Below are 12,533 nucleotides of genomic sequence, written 5' to 3' on the forward strand. Positions count from 1 at the left end.
AATTTCTTTTTCATGTGGTCTACTTGATGAAGCCATTTACAGTGCATTTGCTCTGACTGTCAGGGCCTCTTAAAATATTTAATGTTCTGAAGTGGGGCTTCTCCTGCTCTTTTTGAGAAATGGTTTCTAAATAACAGCAATATACAAACACTCTTGGAAAGTGCCAGAACATCACAAGCAGTGAACAGCTGACCACAGAATCACAGAATGGGTCAGAGCCATCCCAGAGCACATGGCACAGATTGTGTCCAGATGGTTCTGGTGTATCTCCAGTGAGGGAGACTCCACAGCCTCTCTGGGTGACCTGTTCCAGCATACAGTGACTTTCATATATTTATTTCATATGGTCTTAAGGATCCCTTCCAACCCAAACCATTCTATGATTCCATGAATATTCTATTGCTGATATTAAATTAACTTCTAACACATTTCATCAATATTTATCTTTTAGAAGAATGAAATGCGAGTTGTGTGAAGTGTTCACTGATTTTTGCAAAGTAAAAGTTTAGGAGGAGCTGCATTTCAGTTTAAGCAGTAATAAGTTTTCATGGTTATTTTACCATTGCTTCTTATCTAATTCTTCTCTCTAAAAGGAAAGAACTACTTGAGAAACTATGCTAATATTTCTTGGAGTTGTGGTTCAGTTCAGTGTAAACACGGCCTGTTCTTTTGAGCTATGGGATACTCTAACATTTACTTTCTAAGGGCTCAAGTAATGTCTGAAATATCCGATGTAGGTCAAAATGTGAGAGAAGTGGTGTGTGTGTATCTCTCCCCTGCCTTTGAAAGAGCAGTGACTGATAAGAAGGAAGTTTGCTTTTCCAAGTTCACCTTTTTGCATATATTCAGGTTTGTGAATATTCAGGCCAAAAACATGGCCATTTGTAGAGAGAGTGCCAGAGGTAAAGGGTCGGGCCATGGACATGAGATTTTTCTTTTTCAGAGTAAGCAGCATCAAATCTTTTGCATATAAAATTCATTTAGTGCCTTAATTATTAAGATTAACAGGGAGTTATCCAGCTAGTTCCAAATGATGGCTGTAGGTGATTTTATTCTTGTATAGAAGAAGTAAAGAGCATCCAGAACTTATTAGAAAACTCTTATTTTATTTCTTAACCTTTTTCTCTCTTAATTATATAATTATATGATAAGTGACACCTGTTTGAAAGTTTATTTTGTTCTGGAGTGCAATGGATTTTGTGATTTGAAATATTATTACTTCAAAGAGTATACAAGAGCTCTATAATAGTAATTATTCTTGATCTTGCAGGGAAGAAGTATTTGAATAGCATGAGGAGTCTGGAAACGGAAATCTTGCTTATGAAGCTAGAATGTTTTACTTTTTTCTTTTGGTGAGATCAGCCTAGATTAAAAAAAAAAAAAGTATTGCTGGCCTAGGCCTTTTTCATGAATTATATGAGGAGGAGAGAAATTAATCTACAGAAAAAACATTGTCTCAAGACATCGTTATATGCACTTACAAGAAAAAAACAAATAAATCATTTCCCCACATTATTAAAAAGTTCTAACTGGAAACATAAATCCTAGTACCTTTTACCCTTTTAGGTTATCATTATCTTAAGAGGTAGGCTGATAATTCTTTATATCTGAAGTTCCTCATGACTGGAAGGATCTTGGCAGTGTGAGAAGTGAAAGTGTCCAATTTTTACATTAGAACCAAAGATCTGAGATGTCTGTTCACATACTGCAGTATTAATGGATAGCATTGGGACAATATAGTACAGAGTACAATGTCAATGCAGTCAAGAAGCAGACCTTTATCTGTAAGAGAGATAAATTTGCATTTATAGATGAAAAGTTTATGTGTTTCACATATTTCACTTCCGCAAAATAAAGATTATATTGCAGGATAAAAAATGCAATAATAATTAGCAATTGAGCCTATTCTCTGAAAATCACAAAGCAGTCATTAACAGTGCTGACAATACCTATTTTTCATTAAATATGTCATCTGAGCTCAGCTGTTGCATCTAAATCTTTGCACTTCTGTGGAAGGATGATGCAGTTTCTGAGTCTTTTAAACATGCTTGAACTCCCAAAACATGAGCCTGGCTGCTGCATTGTAGCTGCTGGTTGTGAGGTCACTCACTTTTCTTGCTGCTGACCATGTCTGTTGTGGATGGTCAGAAGATGTGGTTGTTCTTGGGCATTTCTGTGACAAAGGTATGGATGCCAAGCAGGTCTAAGCCAAGACCTAAGTCGTGACCAGGTCTAAGTGTGAATTGGGCTTTCAGGTATCAGTCACTCACTGCTCTGGTCCAGTTACCAACCCCAGCTGTTCTTGGGTTATTGCTTTCACCCATGAGTCACCACTCTTGAGCTGAAAATCTGCAGTTTCTATGGCATCACTTCCAAAATGTTATGAATTACAGCCAGTTACACTTATTGACTGCAGTTAAGCACATACCTCAGCTTATTTTCTCATTGCTGGAAATGTACTGTAAGAGTAGGATATCTTTCATGACTTTCAGGAAGGGATAACCAACAGGCAGCATAAAAACCTGCATGTGAATCTGAACTAAATGTTCATCAACTGTCTCATAATTATCTGTGAAAGCTGCAGTCAACAGCATGGACATATTTTTAATGCTGAGGATGTAGTAATATACAGTGGTATGGAGTAATTCTTCATATCCACTTACGATGCCACAGGGTTTACCATGGGACTTGAGAAGTCTTAGATACAGCCTTATAAACACTGTTTGAACTTCTGTTGCAAGGTGTCCCAAATAACCAGATTTTGTTAGGTTAAATAGTATTCCAGTATTCTAAACCCCCATAGCATCTTACCAGTCTGGAACCAGGAAAGTAGAATAAAACCAGGAACCTGTTGTGCAAGATCAGGAACTGGGGACAAAGGGATCAGAAGCAGGAATCAGTGATGGAGGACAGCAGCACCAGGACCACTGGTTAGAAAGGGAACAGCATGAGGAGTAAAGGCTAGGACAGAGTTGAGTAGTAGTCCTGGAAACTCTTCTGACTCATTCAAAAGCTGGGACAAGTCAACAGTCAGGGACCAGGGGTATTCTGCTAAAGCAGACCATTAGTCTTAATTTATTGGGAACCTCTTGCAGATACAACTCTGGGAACCTGGGCAAAATCCCAGGCCTGTTTATCACCAGCTGTAGATCAGACAGGTGACAGCTCTTCCCCTGACACTGTGGAAGCGATCTGTTAATTTGCAAGGACAAAATATGAGGTAAGGGTCATAAATATCTATATTATATAATATGATATAACTGTATAGTTGACAAGCCTTGGTCTGGGCCAGAACAAGATAAAAGTGTGTCAGCAGGGAGCCAGTTGACTAAAAGAATATTGTCTGTTAGAGTAGCCTTCCCTGAGAATTTGGTATTAAAAAACACACTCAGCTAAAGGAAAGTCTGGCTGTATTTAGGTTAGTTTTCCCCTGTTCCTCTGTTTTTGCTTCACTTTTATATGGAAGGGAAGATTTACCAATTAGTGGCAGTGGCAGAACTGCGGAAACTTCTGCCTTCAGCATTAAAGGTTAAATGAACTGTTATAGGAAGGTTTCCAAGTGACCAAATCACTTGTCTAGAAAGCTGTTGATCTAGGTTGGTGTTATATTGACAGTTTTACTCAGGTGAGAAGATTGAAGGTTTGTCCTTCCTTAAGGGACATACCAGTAAGAACAATAAACTCAGGCATATGTATGTTCCCCTGCTGTCAGTTCCTTGGCTTTCTTAAGCCTGCAAGATACAGAGCACAGGACCATACACTTTGCTAAGATTCAACAAAAGGTTGTTTGTAAATTCTGTCTTACAAAGAAGCCTTTTGTTCATTAGGAAAAAACCCAAATCTGGCGATCTTACTGTAAACATGTACTCATTTACATGCATTTACTGTATTTAAAGAGAAACAGAGAAATTATCATTCACTTGGTCATGAAAAATGTGAGAAAAATTATTTTTTAATGCATTGGTCAATGACTTCTATCTCGAACTTCCAGAAGATCTGGGGAGATAAAAAGAAAGTGAAAGAAAATGGTTTAGTTTTGAAAGGATAATTGAGGGAGAGTTTGGGAAATAAGTGCTAATAGCAGGCCATGCAAAGGTCAGTGAGCTTGATGAATTGAATACTTTTGTATTGGAACAAACCATAGAACTTGTATGTAACCTAATAGGAGCCTTCCTCCATTTGTCCTTGTAAATGGGAGCTGTGTCTTTGGAGTCCTGCCAGAGTAGAACTGCTCATTCATTATGACCACTTAAAGCAAATGATCATGGCCCTATGGCACATAAAATAATGAGCAGAGCTTCCATTTCTCAGATATGAGGCATATATTATGCTTCACATATGGTCCAATGTGTGCTGGCTTTTGGAAAAGGTACAAAAATTACTACAATGGATAAAGCTCATAAGGAAACAATTCAGCGAATAGGAAATTTTGTAATTGGAACCATAATCAGTGACTAATGCAGAGCAATATGTATGCTAATAAAATAGGAGAGGATTAAAAGACAAAACTAAATTTAATCGAAACCCAGCATACATGCTCGTGTGAATAATTTCAGATATACTCTTAATCCTATTAGTTTCATTTTTTCCATCCACTGAAAACCAAGTGTTTAAGTAGTATCTTCCATTTAAATTAAAACAGACTTCCCTAACTAGTAAGAACTCCACCTCCTGTTATTCCTGATATACATTATGAAAGTGGCCTGCATGAAAGGCCTGGCAACAAATGGCATAATAAAGCAGCTGTTTAATGAGGTGGCATTAAAAGAACACAGAGAACAGGTAAATCTCATGCCCCTTCCGTTACTGGGGTTCCTCTGTGCCTGCAGCACTGCATGGACCCAGCAAGGATTTTGCCTTTCTGCTGTACAGGTGCTGTCCATGGAGAGCTCCCTCCTCCTCACATCTGCTGGTGCCTTTTATCCTGTGCTCAGACAGAGCCGTGTGTCTGCTCCCGACAGGCTGGGAGCTTCTCTGGGATAACACCCACCAGGGCAAGCACAGGCTGGCACGGGGCTCTCTCCTGCCCAAAATCACCTCCTCCTTCAGTACTTCCATGAGCCTCCCAACACAGAGAGTATTTATTCTTTATGATAATACATCAAAATACTTTGCAGTGGTGTAATTCACTGTTCTTTTTCTATTGCACGTATTTTATTGTTGCATCAGACACGATGCTGAAACAACTGAAACGGCTGTAAAATTGCATTGCCATTTTCTTTTCAAGATATTTGAAGGTCACTTCTGTAATTGTTAGGGAATTAGTAATTATTTGGAGTTGAATGAATACTTATGAATACTTGTTGCAGAATATTTAGAACCTAGTAATTTTTGTATTAACCATTCTTTTGTATGTTCTTGTAAGTTGTGAAGCCTGTGACATATTAAATGGAGCTTATAGATATTTTTATTTCATTTATTCATGTTTAGGTTTTTTTCTGTGATAAAAATAGAAATAAAAATGCCAGAAAGGTATATGTGATGCTGGAAATCCCTGGGTTCTGGTACTTACTGATCCACAGGAGATGGTTGCATCTGATTAGAAGGGCAGCTGAATGGAGAAAGGAAGCTGTATGGAAACAGCTGTCTTTTTTTCATTAAGATTTTCAAGATTTAAAAAAAAAAGGGCTTTTCATCTCAAGGTCAAAGCACCACTGGTGAGTGCTGTGACTGGGCAAGAGTTCACAGTGCAATTTGTTTATTTTCTCTCTGTGGAAAGTTGTACAGCTTATTGTTAATGGGAGTTGGATATTGCTCTTCCATGTCATACCATGTCTTGCCTTCATCCTCAGACTCTAAATACAAATTTATTTTTTATATTGTTTTTTCCTTCAGGTATAAAACCCCAGCATATTCTAAATACTACATTCAATCTACTTTGCATTTGAAACAATTCAAGAGAAAAAATATTTCTCTTACAATAACCTCTATCATGTTATTATAATTTGTGTCATTTATGTGGCAATCTTACATACAAGAAAAGGGAGTTCTTTTAAACCCGTAATTTGAAAGTCGTCCTTTTCTCTTAGCTCTCCTTCAGAATTCCAAACCTAAAGGCCCTTTCAGACATGAATATATTTTTTATTGTTTCAGGACAAACTGTTCTTTGAGGAATTTTGTTAGTGTTCTGTGATGTTTAGAAAAATCCCATGTCAGGCAGACCAGTGTTATTACTTGAGAGATTTTCTCCCTTCCAAGTACATGCAAGAGAGTTACTTCAGGATCAGACTGTCTTCTAAATTGTGTGGAAAGGACTGTAGGGCCAGAGAGTCTTTGTGAACAAGACCACAAATTGTGTTCTGCAGTTAGACTTGAGGCATAGGGCGATTTGTTTTCTTGGAGATTATTTATTAAAATTATTATATTAAAAAAGTGTTGAATTTCAGTATAGTTGACCCTGCAAAGAGTTCTCATGCTAATGTGGGATCAGGAGTGCGCAAGGGCAGAGTCCAGAACATATTTTTTCTACTTTCTCATTTTATTGCCAGTGCTGATTATTTTCTTTATGGTATTGTAACAAAGGGTCAAGGAGATTCTCTGCTAATTTTTTAATAAAAATGAGCATGTTAGGAATCACCAGTTAGAAAATGTTGAGGAAACCAGCAGAAATACAAAAATTAAAATATTTTAAAGTCTGAAACTTGTTAAATGATATGACATCCAAGTTAGAAGGTATTTTTAATAGTACTCACAAATAAAATCAAAAATATCTCCTTCCAAATCAAGTTTGTTAGAATAAAGTAATGAAAAGATAGTCCAAGATATTAAATGATTCAGATTACCTCTGGGAAAATATTTATATGAAATTTAATAGGCAGTGATTAGCTTTCTCTTTGTTTTGTGAATCTTTCTGTATATTTAAGAGAAAACTCTAATCTTGCTGGAGACTTCCATGAAATAGCCAAGGAAACCTGAAGCAAATGAATCATTTTCTATTAAGGTATTTGGCATTTTTAGAGTAATGCTATATAACTGAATTTGAACTGAATTTCTGTAGGATATTTTATCTCTCTGAAAATAGCTATATATCTTATCAATAAGAAAGCTATTTCTCCAGCTCTTATCATGTACACGTCAGCAGCATCAGTACATCACATTCAGTTTAAATTTCCCCTGGTTCCCTGGGTGGTCAGTGGAGAGGAGCAATTGTCTCTGAAGTTCATGGAAGTTAAGGAGCTGAGACGCTGCTGTGCTGCAGCTCTGGCTGCAATTCCTGGCTCTGGAGCCAGTTGCCATAGCCTGGCTGCAGCTGCACAGCTTAGGAGAAGCCTCTAGAACAGACAGCACAGCTCTGGTTCCCCTCTGTGGAGCTCTGGAAATGTGATAATTATTTTATGTTTAGGGATGCTTTGGGAGTTTGTTTTTGCTTTGGGTGTTTGGTTTTTTCCCCCGTTGTTGTTTTTGAGTCCTTTTTGAGTTCATCTGAAGAGTTAGTAGTGTTTCAGGGCTGTGCATGTTAGGGGGGGACATCCTTGGGAACACTTTCTGCAGTCAGTTATCCCTCTCATGGGTGCTCAGCTGTTGGCTTGGGGAGGGCCAGATCAAAACCAGGAGAGAGAATCAGCTGTGCCTGAGGGGACAGGGATAAGGAGATCAGTGCTCGGGGTCACTGCCTGGCCCTCCTTTGCTCATGAGTGCAGAGAGACCAGAATTGCTGCCCTCAGTCCTACAGCAGGCACTGACTTCAGGCAGGTGACTGAAGTTCTTTGTTGAAGAGTCTGGTCACTCTGGGTTTATTATATGACAGGTGTCTCCAGAAAGTAGCACACTCTCATTAAGAACTATAATAAGTACTTCTTATTTGCATGTATTTGTGTTGCTAGTACTGAAACTCATGCTATTTGAATAAATATTCTCGCTGCATTTTTATTAAAACTATACTGTGTTTAATGGGAATGTTTGGTTTTGTCTTTTTTTTTTCCCCCTGCAGCTGTGACTCTGAAAATAGGTATCTTGGAAATCCACTTAGGGGAACATGCTACTGTGAGTATTTGTATTTTTAATGCTGCATACTGAAATGTTGATTACATATGATATGATGATTTCGTTTCCTTGGAAAAACAAAATAAGTTTCTGGAGATTTTCAAAAATTAAGCACATTGATATTTTGACTGAAAAATAAAATGCCCCGCTGGGCTTCTCTTACTTTGTCCACAAGAACACAAATTAAAGTCTACTAGAAGTTGATTCCTTACATGTAGCTTAGAGGGACTGACCAAGCCATGGGGTTATTCTCTGTATCTCATCATATGTGAATGAAAGGAATAGTACTTGTGTCAATGCTTTAAAGACAGAATTTGTGGTGGAGAAATGCAAACAGTATAAACAGCACTATTCCCTGGGACATTCTGAGTGGTTTAGCCAGTCTGCCTCCCAGGGACATGAGACACAGCTGCTCTCCACAGTATCATAAAAGAAGGCTGTGTGTTGTCTCCATGTTCTTAATGTTGTAGAAAAGGTGCCTCTGGCAAGTTTACTCTGAAGTGTTGCAGTTTTGATAGTAATAGTGAAGGACCTGAAGGGATGAGAATGCTTATTACCCATGTGTAGAAATCCCTTAGTGAGCTGTGCCAATTTTACTATGCCAATATCAAGTTCAATAGTAATTTTAATCATCATAAAAACAGATGGGATGTTGGAGAACACTGTTTTAACTTCTGTGACTTTTGCAAGTACCTGCTCTTTGTCAGACAATTGGATCCATTTGTCTGTTGTTTCTAACATCATCCCTACATCAGACTTGCATTTATACATAGGGACATATGTCTGAACATAACTTCTAATATCCCTTCTGATTTTTGGCCTTGTTTCTTAGCATTTCATTTTACAACATACACAAAAGCTTTATTTTAGAGTCTCTTTAAGGCATCATTTACCTAATAAAGGAATGTTTATTTTCTTTGCTAATCTGTCTTTCTTACCTTAAATGGTTTGCATCTGCAAGGTATGTTTTACAGAACAAAATAGTAAATTACTTACTATATTACAGATAGTGACATATCTCTAGGCCTAAAACATTTATTCCCTTACCAGCTATTAAAAAACATTGGTTTTTTGGTTTCTTTCTTTCTTTCTTTATTTATTTATTTATTTATTTTTTTTGGTTTCTTTATTTTTTTCTTTCAGACAACATAAGTTCAAATGTAATACTTGAAGCTGGAACATAAATTTTAAATGTTGTAGACCAAGTAGAAAATACTCCTAAAACTGTGTCTTAAAGTTGCTCTTGATCAAGAAATTCAGTTCCATTTGTTGGTTTTTTTGCATAAGAAAAGTGTCTTACTTTAAAACAGAAATATCAGTATTTAGAAGAATAAATTTTTGTAAGTCTATAATAATTAAGTAAATACTTTTTTTAGGTTTAGAGTGAGTACATGAGAAGTTCCTACTTTGAAGGCAGTGCTATATAGGCTGTTTTGGATATGTGTGTCAATGTTTGTTTTGTCCTTTAAAAATAAATGTTATTAAATTTAAGAGATTGAAAAGAAATGACAGTAATGAGATTTGTAGACCTCAGGCACCTCCATGAAAAACCTTATTTTTTTGCTATCATGTTTCAGGCTGAGTCTATAAATCATGTTGGAGACAAATTGTGCTATATTCAAGATGCCCTTTCACCTTTAACTCACTACTGTTATTTGTCTTCTGTCAGATTTCAAAATATTTTAAAGATCTTGTTGTTTTGAAATGATAAATTTTCTTTTAATACTTACAGTCATTTAAAGTATCACATATAAACAATTCTCAGAGTTATTGTAGTAATAGGGAGCTTGCACTAATAAAAAATAACAGAAATCTTTATTTCCACATCATAATGGGAAATAATCTGTTAAACTGTGGATAACTGACCGACCTAAGATTTCAATGACAATTTCTTACCAGCACAGTCCATTTCCTGCTAAATCATGTATTAAAAATATATATACATCATGAAGAGATGCTCCAATTTCTTATCTATATAAGGATTCTAAAATATGGCTGTACCATGTTTCAGTTTTGTACAAGACAGGCATTTGGATGGTATGTTTTCTGTGCTTATTTCACTCCTCATTAAGAAACTTTCTCTTTAGACACTTACATTGTCACTTTACTTTTCCTTGGAGTGAAGACTCTTCTTATTTTTTACAACACATGAATATTCTTGCCCTGGAGAGGGGAAAAATAAATTGTATGTACTTAAGAGCAGCGTAAGATTGTGAGAAATAAAAATTCTAGGGATATGGGTTTCTATGACTTAGACTCAAAATCAGTGAATACAGATAATAATTTGCTGTGTGGTTAGGGTCTTCTTCAGGAAAACCTTTAGTCACATGCTTGAGTTTAGCCATGTTCAAAATGACCAGTTTTAAGCACTTAAATTCTGCCTTTTTTTTTCCACTTGTGTAAACAATGCCCTAAATTGGAATGTCTGGACAAATTTTGTGTGATACTGGATGACCTCAATTTCTCTTTAGCAGCAGGATGTGGATTGAGGAATGCTTGTTGCCTTAGAGGAACTTCCTCCAACTTGTGATATTGTGAATATTCACTGCTCTATAAAAGTTCAGCTGGTTTCATCTCCTTCAGCTCTCCATCCACCTTACCTAGTTCTTGCCTAGTCCTCTACTCCCTCTTGCCTGTCCTCAAGCCTAGGAAGGGGGAACAGTGTTGGTCTAGGTACTGGTATTGACATCAATAGACTGTTTGAGAAAGTAAATGAAAACAGAGTTTGCCACTGGGAGAGCATGGGTTGTTTTAGTCTCCTCCTTATTTGTTTCCTTTCGTAGTGATGTAGGAGAGTAAACAATATTAATGCTGCACATGGATGGTGTTGTGACTGAAGCAATCTTTGCACGGATAAAAACACAGGAAGATTACAGATGGGTCTGGCATGATCGAAAAGAATGAGATTTATATAGGAGGTAACACACTGAAACATTGCAAGGACTTAATCTAAATACAGATACTATGCCAAAAGGATAAACAGAGCAGTAAAGCCATCAAATCCTAGAGATCAGAGGAAGAGTGTGTTAAACATCAGATTTCGTTCTCATATGGCATTTCCAAACATGGCACAGGAGTAGTTTTTCTGCTTTAAATTATGAAAACTTAATAGAAATAGAGTAAGAAATGTGCAATGTGGCATGCTGTAGTGTATTATCCAGATTGCGTGAAAAGCATAGTACATGGATTTTTAAAAATTATTTTAATATCGTTGTGTGACTGAATTGTGTTATTGAAAACACACAACTTCTTTGAGAGTAGGAAAATAAGAACAAGCCTCATAGATATAGAAATTAGAAAGGTACTAAATGTATAAGAATGTTTGAGCAGCTGCATGATGATCTACCTGTTCTAGCACCCTGTTGTCAGTAGTGGCTGAATGCCAGGGGAAGAGCATAACAAGTGGACAAGCATACAGTGGTGATTCTCTCTTTACATCCAACAATTCACAGCTTAGAACTTCATGAGAGGAAGGATTTCTTGAGCTAGAAGTGTTTAATGTGCTGTTGCTTAGGAATATCAGAAGCAATCTTATGAAAGATTTCTTACACATAATAAAAACAACATTAATGAAAAAGAAAGCTTTGTGATTTTAGAAGCTACAGTTTTATTTGCCCATGTAAATACCTTTGTTAGCTGAGCGTAAGTCTGCTTCTCTATATTTCTGGTAGGAAGACTCTATCCCTAGGCCTTTCTGTTGGGAGCCAATCTTGCTGTGAATGATTGGAAGCCGATTCAATCCATATAAATGAATCCTGAGTGGAGGCCAGAGATGGTTGTGCAGCTGACTTATGCATGTACACAAACCATAAATATAACATTTTGTCGTGATGCATTTGTACTGGCTGTTGTTTTTGCTCCTTGGTGTCTGGGCCAGCGTGATGTATGGCAGTGACACCTCGATAGCAAAGTGTGCATCCAAATGGCTGGATTAGCTCTTCACACATCAGCATTAGGGATACATTGCTGTCAGAATCAGAGCTCCTGGGTGCAAGGGAACACGCAGGAAAACCAGATGGTTTTAGACAGATTGGGAGGAATCACTGGGACAAATGCCACTTCTGTGATCTTCAGTTGGGTTGTATGCAGATACAAAGCTTTAAATCATAAATGGAGAAGTGGTTAATCCAGGGTTCCAGAGAAAATGAAAGTCTAAATTTACAATTCATGATGTGTTACAATACAAGGTTTGAATTATAGGCTTGCTAAACATCACTTGTTTTGAGAGGATGTGATACTTTCCATAATAAACCTCTCTTAGATAGCCATATTTCTAAGGTCAAAAACTTTCCAAAATGTCTGGCTTATGTACATTATTTTGAGTTCCAGTGCAACATATCAAACAAGAAGTACATCTGATTCTAATACTGCTACATGCAGAAGCATGAAAGCTTACAACAAATCAGTCCAGTGAGTTTAAATCACATTGTTTGCCTGCATATAGTTAGAATTTCCATGAGCTGAGCACTCAAGATTTGCCCATTTGTCCACTAAGAAAATTCCCAGGTAAGACAATGAACTTGAGAAAATGCACATGGATTTACAAACCT

General features: G+C 37.0%; 1 protein-coding gene across 1 annotated transcript in view; it reads left to right on the top strand.

Moving 5' to 3' along the window:
• The window catches only part of ATRNL1 (attractin like 1), a 439,114-nt gene that overhangs the window by 152,199 nt on the left and 274,382 nt on the right, over nt 1–12,533 (top strand). The window contains exon 21 of the mRNA XM_082285771.1: nt 7,931–7,983. Coding sequence (XP_082141897.1) covers nt 7,931–7,983 — 53 coding nt within the window. The remainder of the gene's footprint in view (nt 1–7,930; nt 7,984–12,533) is intronic.

The sequence above is a fragment of the Coloeus monedula genome (genome assembly GCF_965178545.1).
Source record: "Coloeus monedula genome assembly, chromosome: 8".
Lineage (NCBI taxonomy): Eukaryota > Metazoa > Chordata > Aves > Passeriformes > Corvidae > Coloeus > Coloeus monedula.